We start from the raw sequence: 16,822 nt of genomic DNA on the forward strand, positions 1-16,822 counted from the left end.
TGCAGATTTGTATATTTAAAAAATGATTTGGCTCAGACAGGATTATTTCCATTATTGTATTACAGTCTTAAAGTAATAGTTCACCCAAAAATTAAAATTCTGATATCATTTACTCACCCTCATGCCATCCCAGATGTGCATGACTTTCTTTCTTCTGATGAACACAAACAAAGATTTTTCTCAGCTCTGTAGGTCCGTACAATACAAGTCAACTGGGTCCAAAAATTTGAAGCTCCAAAAAGCACATAAAGGCAACATAAAAGTATGTATTTGATATGATAGGTGTGGGTGAGAAACAGAATATTTAAGTCCTTTTTTGACTATAAATTTCCAGTTTCAAACAGCCCTCCTAATCCCTCCGTTCTACAAAGAGTTCTTTTATTTTTGCCGATTCACATTCTTCGTTCATATCACCACCTAATGAGCAGGGAGGAGAATTTATAGTAATATTGATCTGTTTCTCACCCACACCTATCATATCACTTCTGACAACACTGATTAAACCACTGGAGTTGTATGGATTACTTTTATGCTGCCTTTAAGTGGTTTTTGGAGCTTCAAAGTATTGGTCACCATTCACTTGCATTGTATGGACCTATAGAGCTGAGATATTCTTCTAAAAATCTTTGTTTGTGTTCAGCAGATGAAAGAAAGTCATACACATCTGGGATGACATGAGGGCGAGTAAATAATGAGAGAATTTTCATTTTTGGGCGAAATATTCCTTTAATGGTTCTAAAAATGGGCCTCTTCATGGTCAAATATAATGTTGAGTTAGGGATGAAATATGACCCAAACAGTTCATCATGAGATTCATCCAAAGTAACATCTTGACCTGAGGGTTTTTGTATTGTTTATTTAAATCTAGGGTAAAGAAAGCATTCTATCCTGAAATTCCTGGACCTAAGGTACCTGGAGACTGGTCCTCTCCTCAGGTAAAGATTTTTTTTTTTAAATATAATTTCTCCATTCTCTTCCTCGCGTCTCGTCTAACGAGATTGTTTTTTGCGTTTAGGGTCCCCTGGATGTGAAGCCCTCTCCTCACAGTCTAGTTCACATCGTTGAGAGTCCAGAGTGGGACTTCAGAAAGAAGGGTCTGGTTCCAGTGCCAGAGGAAGAGGAGGAGTCTGAGAATGAAAACGTAGAGGTAGACACCGATTCAGATGAACCCGCCCTCCTGAGATACTACAATCAGGTGGTTGGTGACCGTTCGCACAGTAACCATGTTTCAGACTCGTCTGGTTCTTCAACCACCTCGGTGGGCTCCACACAGACCGAAATCACCTACACGGGCATCCAGAGCCCGACCTCCTCACAGGTGACAAACGGTGCCGGAGGTTACAGACCACAGATGCAGTCTGCTGCAGGTCCAGCTGAGCCACAACTCGGATTTGATCCAGACTTCCAAGAGGAGAGCATGAATATGGGCTATAAACCCCAGTGTTCCTGGCAGCTCGACTTTCCTGATGCGGAAAACTTCAGCGGTTCACTTGGCAGCCCAACATCTGTCACATCATCCCAGTTCCTTATTCCAGAATCTTCTGAGGAGAAACCGCAGCCTTCCAACACCTGGTTCCACAATCTTCTCTCTGGAAAATCTTGAGAACACACTACTTCAGCGTTCCACTTTGATTCATGATGTTCACCTTTGAGGATGTTTTTCGCTTTGGTCCTTACTGGAAATCACTCACAATTATGTTATCAAACATCACTGCTGTTTGGGACTTGTGTTACTGACCAGAGAGGTGAAGTACTACTGAAGAGCTGGAGGGAGTTGTATCTTCTGATGCTCACTTGGAACAGTATGATGTTTACCCCTAGGGGGCACTGCCACATCCGTTCATACTAGTGTTCTTGTCTTGTAGCAACAGTAGCCTTAGACTTATCCAGTGTTATCGGAGTGGTCCCTGAAAATCTACATTCTTATGGAATCTCACCGTTCATCGTTTCTTAAATGTACTCACATTTTTGGTAGCAGTTAAACTTGGGAGATCAGAAAGTGTCAGAAATTGATGGACTCTCTCGCTCATGTTTCGGCTAAATTTGGCGGGAAAAGATGGTGGCTGTGAAAATGTATTGTTTGATCGAAAGCAGTGCATTGAGGGTTTGTTCTCAATGGCTGCACTACTTCCATTCATATTTGAAAGTTGTTACGCAACTTAAGCTAAAATCTCACCGTTAATCAGTGTGTTTTACATGTAACGAAATGCTGACAGCTTGCAAAAATCAGCTCATTATGAAAACCAGACAGGCAAACATACCTCGTTTACATGAGATTTGAAAATGATCAGATTTATTTCCGGTCTTGAGTCTTGACGTCAAAACGTAAACAGTCATGCGCACATTAAATAAGCTGTCAAATGGGTTTTCCCCAATATAAGAACATTGTTTGCGTGTTTACGTTACCTTATATGTGGTCGACTTGCATGTTAAAGGAATATTCTAGGTTCAATACAAGTTAAGCTCAATCGACAGCATTTGTGGCATAATGTTGATTACCACAGAAAGTATTGTAGACTCATCCCTTGTTTAAAAAAAGAAGCACCAGAAATCGTGGTTGCAGTGAAGCGCTTACAATGGAAGTGAATGGGGCCAGTCCATAAACACTAAAATACACCGTGTTTCAAAAGTATAGCCACAAGATGTAAACATTATACATGTAAACATAATTTTAATGAGAAAAAATATTTTTTTGTGTCATAAAATTGTTAATATGGTTTACCGTGTTGCATCATCACAGCAACCGAGTTGTAATATTGGGTATAACTTTACAAAGATAAGATTAGTAAGCAGTTTTATCACACTAAAATCATGTTAACAGGTATAATGTTTACATCTCGTGGCTATAGTTTTGAAACAATGCGTATTTAAACGTTTATTGACTGGCCCCATTCATGGTCATTGTAAGTTTCGTACTGTAACCACAATTTTTGCTTTTTTTAAATAATTGAGTGACGAGTCGAAAACTTTCATTCTGTGAAAGATTGTGTTACTTCATGATTAAATGCAGCTAGCTAGTTATAATCGATGCTCAGTCAGTTCCATGGGTAGAAAATTACATTTATCTACAACATTTTTCCAAAGGTCAGTAATATTTAACAATGTCATTATCCATACAATCTGTATAGCATCTTGTTGGTTTTATGAATACATCTTTGCATTTCATACTTGCATAAATCTGGAACTTGCTTCAAATCTCACAGATGCATAGCACTTACCTGGATATGACATTGGCAACCATGTGCACCAGTATACTTAGCCACATGTCAATGCGCATTATGTAGGATATATATTTGCTAATTTTAGAGATATTAGTCTAGGATTTCAGAATGTGCTCCTCTGCTTGCTATCAAGAAATTTTCAAAGAGTTTAAAATGACCACAGTGCCTCAGGAGCTTAAATTGATGTAATATCCAAAGAGCAGCACCTTTTACTATAGCAGTCTCTCCATTATTGCTATGGATCGTGGGACCACTGTGTACCACAGGGTAAATAACTTTAAAGGAATAGTTCATGTCGTTCCAAAACAGTTTGACTTGCTTTTTTCTGTAGAACACCTAAGTTGATGTGAGGCAGAATGTTCAAGTTGCTCTCTTCCACAGACAACGCAAGAAAGCTGCGCAAAAATCTGTGCGTGCCAATCGTTTGTTTAAATCATTTATAACGTTACATTGTTAAAAGTAAAACGCTTAAGGTGTTTTCAAGACCTTATGCGTTGTCGGCTTATTGATAAGGATGTGCACGGTTACCATTTTAACATTCGATTAACCGTGAGATTGTGACGTAGGATAAAGAATGTTTATTGCAATTGAATTTCCTCAAACGTTACTCAAAATAACAGCAAATAAAGTGCACAGTGAGCTATAAGCCTAAATAGTACAATACATAGATCCTCCAGTGATAAAATCTCACAAATACATTTCTTCAAACAAAAATAATCAAACTTTCAAGCCTGTATTGGTTGGACTGCGCTCTGCTTGGGCATGTTCACATTTCTGTGATGCAGAAAAGCCTCATTGGGGTGCTTTGATTTTTAAATGTTTTCAAATCAAATGGCATTGAACTTGTCTAATTATTAAATATGCACACCAGAGCAAAAGGGGAAAACACTGTCTTACTGTTTATCAAGCGCTGAAACTTTGCACGGCGAAAACAACCTGGAATCATGTTTAATTGTGTAACAGTCACATTAAGTCCTCTTTGCAACCTGAACTTCTTCAGAACGCAGCACAACCAATGAAACACAATGCAGGTATTTCGAGATTTTTAACTTTACTTGGTGTCTAAAAATGCGGCGATCTTACATGAGACGCTGAAAGAAAAAACAGCGAGATTCAGCCAGTGCAACAGTCAAAAGTGTCCGTCCGACATGTGTTAACAGCAAGGGCGTACATTTGGCTTGAACATTGGGGGGGTTACAGTGTGAAGAATTTACATGTTTCCATTGATCATTGTATAAATATGCGGGGGGGGGTTGTACTTTCTTGTTTTGATTATTGGGTGGTTACCCCCCCCCCCATCCCCCCTAGAATCTACGCCCCTGGTTAACAGTATATAGAAAAACAGCACAGACCCACACAAAAGCATGTTTGAACAGCCCCTAACTCACCCTATACTTGAATAACTGACCCAAAACCGGCCGGAAAACCAGACGCTTTTATCGGAGCTTGACGAGGTCGGGTTAAAGACCTCTATTGCACGTGCAGAATAACCGAATAATGGTTAACCGAATGTCGACTATCCGTGCACATCCCTACTTATTAAGCCAAATCGATGTAAGATCATGTTTCTTGCATTGAAAAGCTAGTTCAACAGCTGTGGTCATCATTCACTTTCATTGAATGGAAATGAGCTACTTCGACATTGTTATAAATAAATCCTTTTGCGGAAGAAAGAAAGTCATAGGAGTTTCGAATGATATAAGGTTGAGTAAATTATGACAGAATTTTCATTTTCTGGTGGAATTTTTGTTTAACTGGCCTCAGCGACATCATCAACAACCTGCTTTTCCCAGAACTTAATCTAACATCCAAGTATTTGAGAGTTATGTGTAACATTACTGTGAAGGCCTTTACCTGAACACTGTGTAAATCTCCTGTCACTTTGTGCTGTCACAGTGAGAACAGTCAGAATAACACATACGTCACAACGGGACAATATAGCGTCTGAGTTTGCGCACGCTACGCTGAGCCTGAATGGTTGACTTCAGCATGGAATCAAAATGAACCCGACTTGGGTCAATTTTGACTTTAGAGACTTTAAAGACTGTTAAACTGAGAACGTGTCTGTTTTGCATTTGATTGAAAGGGCATTAGATGAACATTATTAGGACTGAATTTGGGTGATATTGTGGGATAGGTCGGCATCTATAAGCGTGTTGCTAAAGCTTTAAACACTACTGTGAAAAACTTTTAATAATGAACACCTACTAATGTTTATTTTTCTTTTTTTATGAATGTGAAATGCATAAATATATGTATGTTATGTTTTTAAGGCCACACTTATTATCATTAGCTCAGCTTTAGCTAGATTTCCTAGCCCAGATGAGTCATTTATTAGCTATGAAAATGGATAAGTAGCTTATTTTATATCATTTACACTCTGGTGGCAGGGTGTAAGTGTCAAAATCATCTCAAAAGGCTACTTTCTTCTTACTAGAGTGGTAATCAGATTTTTCTAAATGTTTCTGAGCAGTGTGAACACAGAGAACTGTTCAGATTTGAGCGACTTCTGTGTGTGATTTAGATCACATGGGATACCACACTACAAAGCATGTAATCCATTGTATATAAGCTTTTCTCTTGTGCGTGAATATCATCAGATGTGAATATTGCATCCAAGTAAATATCAATTAATATTACATTAATATTATCGCCTTTGTATGCATGGCAGATTCCACATTGTGTTTTCAGTGTTTAGAGAGAGAAGAAATTAGCTAGTAAAGAGGAATAAAGGATAATCAAATTAGAAACACTATACAAGTGTGTGTGTGTGTGTGTGTGTGTGTGTGTGTGTGTAAACACATGTGTAGGACATTTTAAAGATGTATCCAGGCATCTGGGCTCTTAATACTATGCTAATACACTAACAGAATCATACTGTCTGTAGTATTATAGACAATAAAGCAAATAAACCAAGTTATGATTTCCTGTGCTTATTTCAAAGGACAACAAATATTCAGTATTGTGGGACAATTTAAGGTTTGATTTTGGAATCCCTATATTGAAATTGGCCTGATTTTTATTATTTGCAGAGAGAGTTATCTTGGGGCAGTGGTGGCTCAGCAGTTAAGGCTCTGGGTTAGTGATCAGAAGGTCGGGGGTTCAAGCCCCAGCACTGCCAAGATGCCACTGTTGGGCCCTTGAGCAAGGCCCTTGACCCTGTCTGCTCCAGGGGTGCCATATCATGGCTGACCCTGCACTCTGACCCCAGCTTGGCTGGGATATGTGAAAAACAATAAAAGAATTTCACTGTATATGTGTGATAAATAAAATTAATTAATTTAATTAATGTAGGTCAGTTGTCCTCTACTTCACTATAAATCCACCACACCTTTCACCCTTCTGTTGTTTCACTGCACTCTCTATCCTAATGTTTTAGGAACATGGGTTTTCAGTTCTGACCTAACATCTGAAAAATCTGCCTGTCTCTTGTTTTTTAGGTCTTATAAAAAGAGTTTATTCTCCACACAACTGGATATTGACTTCAAAACATTGTCACAACGAAAATCTTGGAATCGTAAGGGGTCATTAAAGGTATATTCCGGGTTTAATTGGAAGCATTTGTGGCACTAAAATTAATTTCTACTCGTCCCTCTTTTTCTTTATGAAAAAGCAAAAATCTGTGATACAGTGAGGCACTTACAATGAAAGCAAATGGATCCGGTCTGTAAAGGTTGAAATGCTCACTGTTTCAAAAGTATAACCACAAGACAAAAACAATATGTGTGTTAACATGATTTTAGTGTAATAAAAATAGCTTACTAACATTTACTGTGTACAGTTATACCCAATATACACTGCCTGTCCAAAAAAAAGTTGCTGTTTGGATTTAAGGCAGTGTTATGATTTGGAGTTGCTTCAATTGGTCAGGTCTAGGCTCAGCAACGTTACGCAGCAATAAAATGAAGTCCTGAAAACCTGAATGTACTGAATGACCAGGTTATCCCATCAATGGATTTTTTTCTCCCCTGATGGCACAGGCATATTCCAGGACGACAATGCCAAGATTTATCGGGCTCAAATTGTGAAAGAGTGGTTCAGCGAGCATGAGGAATCATTTTCACGTATTAATTGGTCACCACCTAGTCCTGTTAACCCCACTGAAAGTCTGTAGAAGACATAACGGCGTGGTTCGATTCTCCCATCGTTAATACAAGATTTCGGCCAAAAATTAATGCAACTCTGGACGGGAAACAAATGTGACATTGCATAAGGTTGTTGCAACAGTGCCAAGATGAATGCGTGCCGTAATCAAAGCTAAAGGTGGTCCAAAGAAATATGAGTATGCAACTTTTTTTTTTGTCCAGGTAGTGTACACTAACCAAGCACTTAATTAGGTACACCTGTACACCTTATTCATGTGATCATCTAATCAGCGATCATGTGGCAGCAGTGCAATGCATAAAATCATGCAAATACAGGTCAGGAGCATCAGTTAATCTTCATATCAACAATGAGAATGGGGGAAAAATGTAGTCTCACATGTTTCCATTTGCTTCCACTGAGCTAATAATATTGTGACAATTTGGGTGTATTTTTGTTTGTGTGTGTCCATATGTTTGAGTGTACTTTTGTGTTTGTCAGGGTGTGGGTAGGTCAAATTTTGAACCACACACACACACACTTGTTTCCCATTGACCTCCACTAGATTTAGATTGAGCATGTGTGTGTGGGTAAGTGCAATTGTGAGTATGAGTGTACTTGCTATAAATAACAAATTGAACTGTTCTGCCATTTTACACCTTTCATGTCTTTATATGAACTGGGTCAAATTGATCCGTATACTAAGTTTGTAAATGTCAATCTCAAGTGCAGATTAAACAATGGGCTTTTATTAGATCCAAAAATAACAAACCACCCCATAGGGGAAAACAATGTTCCACAGACACAGGAACTTTGTTGCAGGGCTGAAGAAGGGAGCCTAGAGGTCCTGTCTCAAAAAAGGAGTCTCCAGTGGCAAAGACAGACCAAACACCTATACAGCAAAAACATCCACAACAAACTGCATGGGGCAGAAAACGAAAGGAAGGTTAAATAGGGAAGGAAATGAGGGTAACGAGGGACAGGTTGAGGCAAATAAACTGATAACGGGGGTATCACTCTCAACTGAACGGACACAAGTGCACATGGCAATGAGAACACAAAGCCAAGTACACACACAAGTGATAAGACACAAGAACACATGACAATGAAAACCAAACAAAGCCATGTGTTCACACAACATGTGTCAGAATTCAGCCACAAAATATAAAACCAACAGAAGTGGCTGAACATTGTCACATCCAAATTACCTCCATGGAGGATGTAATGAAGTATCAGGCCGAAAAGTTAAAGTTAAGTTGATCTAAATCAGTGTTAAAAGGTCAGATGGGTTAAATTGATCCATATGTTCATTCAAGGGTTATGGAGGTAGATGACATGAAGTGATGGCCCAAAGTTAGTTACATTGATATCATCAACTACTTGGTGTTGTTATTACGGCCAACAACTGCACAAGTTGTACCAGAAGTCATTTTTACTTCAGCTAACACTTCTTAGACATCCATAGAAAAACTATTAAAAAGTGCAGATGGACACAAAAAGCATTCGGTGTAAACGGCCCCTAATAATTTAAAATGTATTCATTTAGGGTATCTAAGCGAAATCCTTAACACACTCCTTTTGGATTCCCCCCACCCAAGTCACAGTCTTTTCTTCAGTCACAATATTTGTCAACAATTTTTGACAGGTACAACAACCGGATGACGACAAAACATGAACACGTCACAAGACGAATATCGAGGAAACGTTACAAATTTAGTGCCCATGGCAACTCCACTCTGTCATGATTTCCGTTCAGGGAATATTGGTGGGCCTTTGCGCTCAGCGCCTCCATGTTTGGTTTCCATAGCAACAGCACACCAATACGGGACGCTAACCATAACAATACCAACTACACAGCTGCCTTAAAAACACACTTATAGACTATGGACATTTAATTTCTTCAAGAATATTACACTTTCAAAATGTCAGACATAATCTGTCAGTGGCTGAATTCAGAGCTGCGCCTGTCAAAAGTCCTTGGTAAGTGTCTGTCGTGTAAATTACGAAATAGCTGTTAGAAACAGAGTTAACAAGCGTTAGTTAGAATATTTTCCTAATAAAACGGTAGATAATAAACGTGACAGTTGTATTGTTGTTTTGAATGTCTACTGTTTCCATTGCAGAGCCGATTTCCTTCACCAAGGATTTTGCGAACGGTTATCTGATTGGAGAGATATTGTACAGATATGAGCTGCAGGACGACTTCCACTTGTTTTCAAAACAAAGGTGAAAATTATTATTGATAAGTGTGCGATTGTTGCCACTTATCCCAGTTTTGAGATGGTTGAATGAATGAGAGAAATCAAGATTATGAATAGATAGATTGGACTAACATGACCAAAAAAGAATGGACTTGTATTTTAATCACAGACAGACAGACAGACAGACAGATAGATAGATACTTATAAAAATAAGAGATAGATAGACAGACAGACGGACAAATAAACAGACAGAGAGATAGATAGATAGATAGATAGATAGATAGATAGATAGATAGATAGATAGACCGACCTACGGCCGGACAGACAGATAGATACAGACAGGTAGGTAGGTAGATAGATAGACAGACAGACTGACAGACAGAGAGATAGACAGACAGACAGGCAGCCAGCCAGGTAGGTAGATAGAGAGACAGACCGATGGCCAGGCGGATAGATAGATAGATAGATAGATAGATAGATAGATAGATAGATAGATAAAATATGATACATTTACATAGTAAAGTTATACATCATGGTAGTGTTTGTTTTTAATTTATGCAAACTTCAATGTAAAAAATAATAATTGTATTATAGTCATTTTAATGTAATAAAGCAAATCACCATTGATTAATGTAAAAATTAATAGACAGATATATAGATTGACTGACTGACTGACAGACAGACAGACTTACAGTTGCGCTCAAAAGTTTGCATACCCTTGGAGAATTGGTAATATATGTACCATTTTTAAAGAAAACATGAGTGATCAGGCAAAACACATTTCTTTTATTTCTTATGGGATTCATATTCAGCTGTAGGTTATAACAGAATGGCACAATCATAAAACAAAACATGGCAACAATGAAAAAAAATGAAATGACCCCTGTTCAAAAGTCTTCATACCCTTAGTTCTTAATACTGTGTATTGCCCCCTTTAGCATCAATGACAGCGTGCAGTCTTTTGTAATAGTTGTCTATGAGGCCCCAAATTCTTGCAGGTAGTATAGCTGCCCATTTGTCTTGGCAAAATGCCTCCAGGTCATGCAAAGTCTTTGGTCATCTTGCATGAACCGCACGTTTGAGATCTCCCCAGAGTGGCTCGATGATATTAAGGTCAGGAGACTGTGATGGCCACTCCAGAACCTTCACCTTTTTTTACTGTAACCACTGGAGGGTCAACTTGGCCTTGTGCTTAGGGTCATTGTTGTGCTGGAAAGTCCAAGAGCGTCCCATGAGCAGCTTTCGTGCAGAAGAATGCAAACTGTCTGCCAGTATTTTCTGATAACATGCTGCATTCATCTTGCCATCAATTTTCACAAGATTCCCCGTGCCTTTAGAGCTCACAACCCCCCCAAAACATCAGTGAACCACCACCATGCTTCACAGTGGGGATGGTATTCTTTTCACTATAGGCCTTGTTGACCCCTCTCCAAACATAGTGCTTATGGTTGTGACCATAAAGCTCTATTTTGGTCTCGTTACTCCAAATTACAGTGTGCCAGAAGCTGTGGGGCGTGTCAGAGTGTTGTCGGGCATATTGTAACTGGTCTTTTTTGTGGCACTGGCGCAGTAAAGGCTTCTTTCTGGCAACTCGACCATGCAGCTCATTTTTGTTCAAGTATCGTCGTATTGTGCTCCTTGAAACGACCACACTGTCTTTTTCCAGAGCAGCCTGTATTTCTCCTGAGGTTACCTGTGGGTTTTTCATTGTATCCGGAACAATTCTTCTGGCAGTTGAGGCTGAAATCTTTCTTGGTCTACCTGACCTTGGCTTGGTATCAAGAGATCCCAGAATTTTCCACTTCTTAAGTGATTGAACGGTACTGACTGCCATTTTCAAGGCTTTGGATATCTTTTTATATCCTTTTCCATCTTTATAAAGTTCCATTACCTTGTTACACAGGTCTTTTGACAGTTCTTTTCTGCTCCCCATGGCTCAGTGCATCCATGTGAGAGCTAACAAACTCATTGACTATTTATACACAGACACTAATTGCAATTTAAAAAGCCACAGGTGTGGGAAATTAACCTTTAATTGCCATTTAAACCTGTGTGTGTCACCTTGTGTGTCTGTAACAAGGCCAAACATTCAAGGGTGTGTAAACTTTTGATCAGGGCGATTTCTGTTATCATTATGATTTAAAAAGGAGCCAAACAACTATGTGATAATAAATGGCTTCATATGATCACTATCCTTATATAAAAGACCGTTTTTTTTTGCATGATCAGTCATATTTTCAAAATCAATGCCAAAATTTCACAATTTCTGCCAGGGTATGCAAACTTTTGAGCACAACTGTATCACAACATTACTGTAGGTCCTAATGCAAAAATAAATAAATTAATAAAATATGACTTAAATTATAAAGTATTTACACATCATGGTAATATTTGTTGTACTACCTTTATTTATGCTAATTTCATTGTAAAACAAATCATTTACTATAGTCAATTTAGTGTAAAAATTCATAGATAGATAGATAGATAGAGACAGACAGACAAATTTATCTCAGCAATACTTTCATGAAGTATATACTGTATTACTGTATGCCCAAATGCAAAAAAAATAAAAAATAAAAAATGTAAATGTATTATTTATTTATAAAGTATTTAAACATCATGGTTGGATTTGTTGTACTACCTTTAATTTATGCTGATTTCAATAAAACCATTTTTTTAAATACAGTTTTGCTGTATAGAACATCACCATTACGAACAATGTGAAATTAACATAGATAGATAGACAGACAGACAGACAATTATTTATTCCTCACAGGTAATGCTATGTTAAATGATATTGTAAATGTAATTATAGCAAACATCCATTGATCAAATATCCAAATTATTAGCAAGTGGTCTGTGATCTTTCCCAGCACGCCGAATGCAAAGTTGAACAATTTCACCCGCCTTGAGCCCACCCTACAGCTGCTGGGCGTGCCCTTTGACCTAGCCATGGCAAAATCGGTGATGCAGGGCAGACAGGGGGCAGCCACACACCTGCTGTACCAGCTCTACATTCTGCTGCAGAAGAAGAAGAGATCGGGACTCACTGCTGCAGCCATGGAGGTCATGCAGCCTGCGGCCACAGCCCGGCTACACCGCATAGAGAACAGCATCTATACTGAGGTGAGCCACTATTACAAAGTCAAATCAATTCATTTCTTTTAGGGATATTCTAGTGCCCTAGTGGTTATAATGTCTGCTCGCCATGTTGGCGGTATCTCAAATTAAAGTGTGTAATTTCTGCACCACTAGCGACACCAAAGTAGCAAAAAGTTTGGTGCCCGAACAGCAAAACATAATGATTGTTTCCAGACATGTTTCCATAAAACTCCTACGGCCCCATGCACTCCATTCCCTGTCTGTCACTGTTCGGACAAACTAATAATTTCACTTAAAGGCTTATTACAGGTACTGCAGTCCTGCCCCAAATTCACACTGTTTGCTGAACCACAGGTTAAACACAGTAACTACACATTTTGAAAAAACTGTGTGAGTTATGACCAAAATTGTGTCTTTTAGGTTGATCTGTACTGTGACAGACTTTTGGCTCAATTCTCAGATTTACAGAAAATGGAAGGAGAGTACTTTAGATTTGGCTTTAGAATCAAAATAAACAAGCAAACATTTTTTTCTCATTTTCAGAGTTGGCATAGTTACTGCATTTTGACTTTGTAGGGAAGCATAGATCATTCATTCTTAAAAAAAAGTTTTTGCCATAGCAAAGTTTTATCTAATTAGGTTTTTTTAGCCTGGTCAGTGGATCTCTGAACCGTTTGTCTCACAGCGTTTGAAGACAGTAGTAAAGCGTGAGACGGATCTTAAGATGCAGAAGATCGCAAAACGCTTCCATAAACGAGGGCAGGACATGTACAACCACTCGGTCATGGCTGAATTCCTGAAAGAGGAGGAGCGACTCAAACGACTGGAGGACAGGAGATTGAGAGACATCGAAAAGGTGAAGACTTGTTCTAGAGTGCAGCACTACAGAAATACCATTCTTTTTTTATTTTTATCCCCTTTTCTCCCCAATTTGGAATGCCCAATTCCCACTACTTAGTAGGTCCTCATGGTGGCACGGTTACACATCTCAATCCAGGTGGCAGAGGACAAGTCTCAGTTGCCTCTGCTTCTGAGACAGTCAATCTGCACATCTTATCACATGGCTCGTGCATGACACCACGGAGACTCGCAGCATGTGGAGACTCATGCTACTCTCCGCGATCCATGCACAACTTACCACACACCCCATTGAGAGTGAGAACCACTAATCGCGACCACGAGGGATTCGAACTCAATACTCCAGGGGTGGTGGTCAGCGTCAATACTCGCTGTGATACCCAGGCCTCCTAGAAATACCATTCTTAAGAAATATCTTTGTTGTTTTCCACTAAAAACTTCCGTACATGCTTAAAGGGAAAGTTCACCCAAAAATGAAAATTCTGTCATAATTCACTTACCCTCATGTTGTTCCAAACCAGTATGACTTTTTTTCTTCTGTGGAACGCAAAAGGATATATTAGGCAGAATATTGGCCTCAATCACCATTTACTTTTATCGAACGGAAAAAAGATGCAATGAAAGTGAATGGAGACTGTCAGACTGTCTTTTGTGTTCTGTGGAAGAAAGTTATATAGGTTTGGAACAACTTAAGGGTGAATAAAGAATGACAGAATACTCATCTTTGGGTGAACATTTCCTTTAAAACAAGATAGCTCCCCATATAAGCACAACTGAGTAAGATGTTTAGGTCTGCTTTCAGAGAATGTGTCAATGTTTTGTGTATAGTATGTGTATTTGATTTAGTTCCATTGGCAGATTTTTGCGACTTGTTTAAAGCATAAACCTCATTAAATCAAGACAGCACATGGGGAAAAAAGTGGCAAAACACATACATGTCCTAATATCCGATTACATTTTACCTTATAATGTGAATTCATCTTGTTTTAAAGATGTTTTTAATGGGATGAATATATTTTATCCCAGTAAAAATATATATAGATATCCCAGTGGGAAAAAATACTGGGAAACAAAGGCATTGATTAAAGGCTCTTCTTTTATCTAGTGGCATTTTAATGGCTTTAATGTGTTACTGTTCATGGATTGGTGGATCCGCATGTAAAAGTGAGACTGATAGAATGTCTTATTGTATGTCAGCACCAGCAGGTCCACAGGAAGCAGCAGGAGATCATGATTCAGATTCAGTCAGCTGTAGTTCAGATCCCAAAACCTCCTCACGCTCGCACATCCAGAGGCCTGGAGAAACAGCAGCAGCATTTTCGCAAACAGCGGGAGGCTCAGGTGGTCTGTTTTGAGTATATGTGCTGTTCTTTACTTTAAAAGCCCTTAAAAAAGTTGTGTACCATTTTGGGCTAATCTCACCAAACCAGGCACTGTAAAGAAAAAATGTGTATCGGTTTACCTAACATTTTTTAGTCATCTAAAAATGTATTGACTTTAAATGTACTTCATTTTTTATTTTTTATTTAAAGGAAAAGATCAGGTAGCTCTTTAAGGTAACAACTGCACATGTTCACTTTTTTATGGCATGGGTATAAATAAAAAGCTTACTCTGCTCTACTACTACTCTACATACCAGTTTTGAACAAATGAAGTATGTATATTACAATACATACTAAATCCAGGTGGTTGACCATATTGGATTTAAAGCTGGTATAAAAGATTCATATGGAAGAGAAATGTGGCTTGTCAAAGGTTGCTTTGTTTAAAGGATTGTGTTTAGTGAGCATATTTTAAAGAAATAGTTCACCCAAAAATGAAAATTCTCTCATCATTTACTCACCCTCATGCCATCCCAGATGTGTATGACTTTTTTCTGCAGAACACACACAAAGATTTTTCGAAGAATGTTTTAGCTTTGTAGGTCCATACAATGCAAGTAAATGGTGACCAAAACAAAAAAGCACATAAAGGCACCATAAAAGTAATCCAATGACCAGTGGTTTAATCCAGGTCTTCTGAAGCAATCCAGTCGGTTTTGGGTAAGAACAGGCCAAAATGTAATTCCTTTTTCACTATAAATCTTGACAGCAATCTCCTTGGTGATCGTGATTTCAAGCTCGATTACACTTCCTATAGCGCCATCTAGCGCTCTGCGCATGCATCAAACACTAAGAAGTGTAATCGAGCTTGAAATCATGTTCGTTCCTAGAGACTGCAATGGTAAAATTTACAGTGAAAAAGGAGTTATGTTTTGGTTTGTTCTCACCCAAAACCAACTGGATTGCTTCAGAAGACATGAGTTAAACCACTGGAGTCATATTGATTACTTTTATGATGCCTTTATGTGATATTTGGACCTTCAGAGTTCTGGCCACCATTCACTTGCATTGTATGAACCTACAGAGCTGAAATATTCTTCTAAAAATCTTCATAAGTGTTCTGCAGAAGAAAAAAAGTCATACACATCTGGGGTGGCGTAATGGTGAGTAAATGATGACAATTTTTGGGTGAACTATCCCTTATATTGATGTGTGATTTTCAGCATGTTCATCGTGAGATCTCTCATTTTGAGAAGAACCAGAAGAGGATATCACCTGCTGGCGGTGAAGCTTTACTCTACAGGTGTGTTTCCACAGAGCTACATGTCAACATAAATAATAAAGTAACACTTGCTTAGTTCATGAGTTTGTCTGTGGCACCATCGTTTTTGTTCTGGCTTGATTAGTGTTTCAGGATTGCAAGATAACAAGATATCCACAAACAGAATAGTATATTCTATTTTGTTTGAGTTATACAGTATCTGTGAGGTTTTTTTAGATGGACAAAAAGTCTACACACATTTTTCACTCTTTTTTTCAGTTAATTCTGTACAACCGTTCGCTTCATTATTTCAACCTATTTCCATCTATTCTTGAGTTAAATATTTTTCAAATAAACCCACCCCTAAATGGCACATAAAAGCAAAAGTAACTATTAGGTATAGACAGTGTTGGGTGTAATATATTACTAAGTACTTAATTACTGTAATTAAATTACTTTTTAGTTGAAAAAAGTAAAGTAAGGGATTACTCTTAATTTTTCCGTCATTTAATTACAGTTACTTCTGATGTAATTGCGTTAAATACTGTATAGACTATAAAACAATTCTATATAAAACAATAGTGAATTTAAAATCGAAATTTAATGTCTAATTTAATGTTTAATGCAGCCCCTTTAAATTCTTTGGCCAGTTCATGAATAATTTATTTGATTTTATATGATTTATTTTAAAGACTTAAAAGAACAGTTTCATGTCTATCCTTGTATTTTCCATCTGGTCGAGGTTGTTAAGGGTTTTAGTAATAAGTAATAAGT

General features: G+C 38.1%; 2 protein-coding genes across 2 annotated transcripts in view; both read left to right on the plus strand.

Annotated features, from left to right (window-relative positions):
* LOC127440001 (leukemia inhibitory factor receptor-like) overlaps positions 1-6,132 on the plus strand; it is a 32,517-nt gene extending 26,385 nt beyond the window's left edge. The window contains exons 17-18 of the mRNA XM_051696357.1: positions 869-935; positions 1,016-6,132. Coding sequence (XP_051552317.1) covers positions 869-935; positions 1,016-1,603 — 655 coding nt within the window. The 3' untranslated portion in view covers positions 1,604-6,132. The remainder of the gene's footprint in view (positions 1-868; positions 936-1,015) is intronic.
* Positions 6,133-9,155: 3,023 nt separating this feature from the next.
* Positions 9,156-16,822, plus strand: part of spef2 (sperm flagellar 2) — a 37,076-nt gene continuing 29,409 nt past the window's right edge. Inside the window, exons 1-6 of the mRNA XM_051696331.1 lie at positions 9,156-9,284; positions 9,428-9,530; positions 12,379-12,631; positions 13,293-13,463; positions 14,663-14,806; positions 16,011-16,090. Coding sequence (XP_051552291.1) covers positions 9,227-9,284; positions 9,428-9,530; positions 12,379-12,631; positions 13,293-13,463; positions 14,663-14,806; positions 16,011-16,090 — 809 coding nt within the window. The 5' untranslated portion in view covers positions 9,156-9,226. The remainder of the gene's footprint in view (positions 9,285-9,427; positions 9,531-12,378; positions 12,632-13,292; positions 13,464-14,662; positions 14,807-16,010; positions 16,091-16,822) is intronic.

The sequence above is a fragment of the Myxocyprinus asiaticus genome, chromosome 4 (assembly GCF_019703515.2).
Source record: "Myxocyprinus asiaticus isolate MX2 ecotype Aquarium Trade chromosome 4, UBuf_Myxa_2, whole genome shotgun sequence".
Classification (NCBI taxonomy): domain Eukaryota; kingdom Metazoa; phylum Chordata; class Actinopteri; order Cypriniformes; family Catostomidae; genus Myxocyprinus; species Myxocyprinus asiaticus.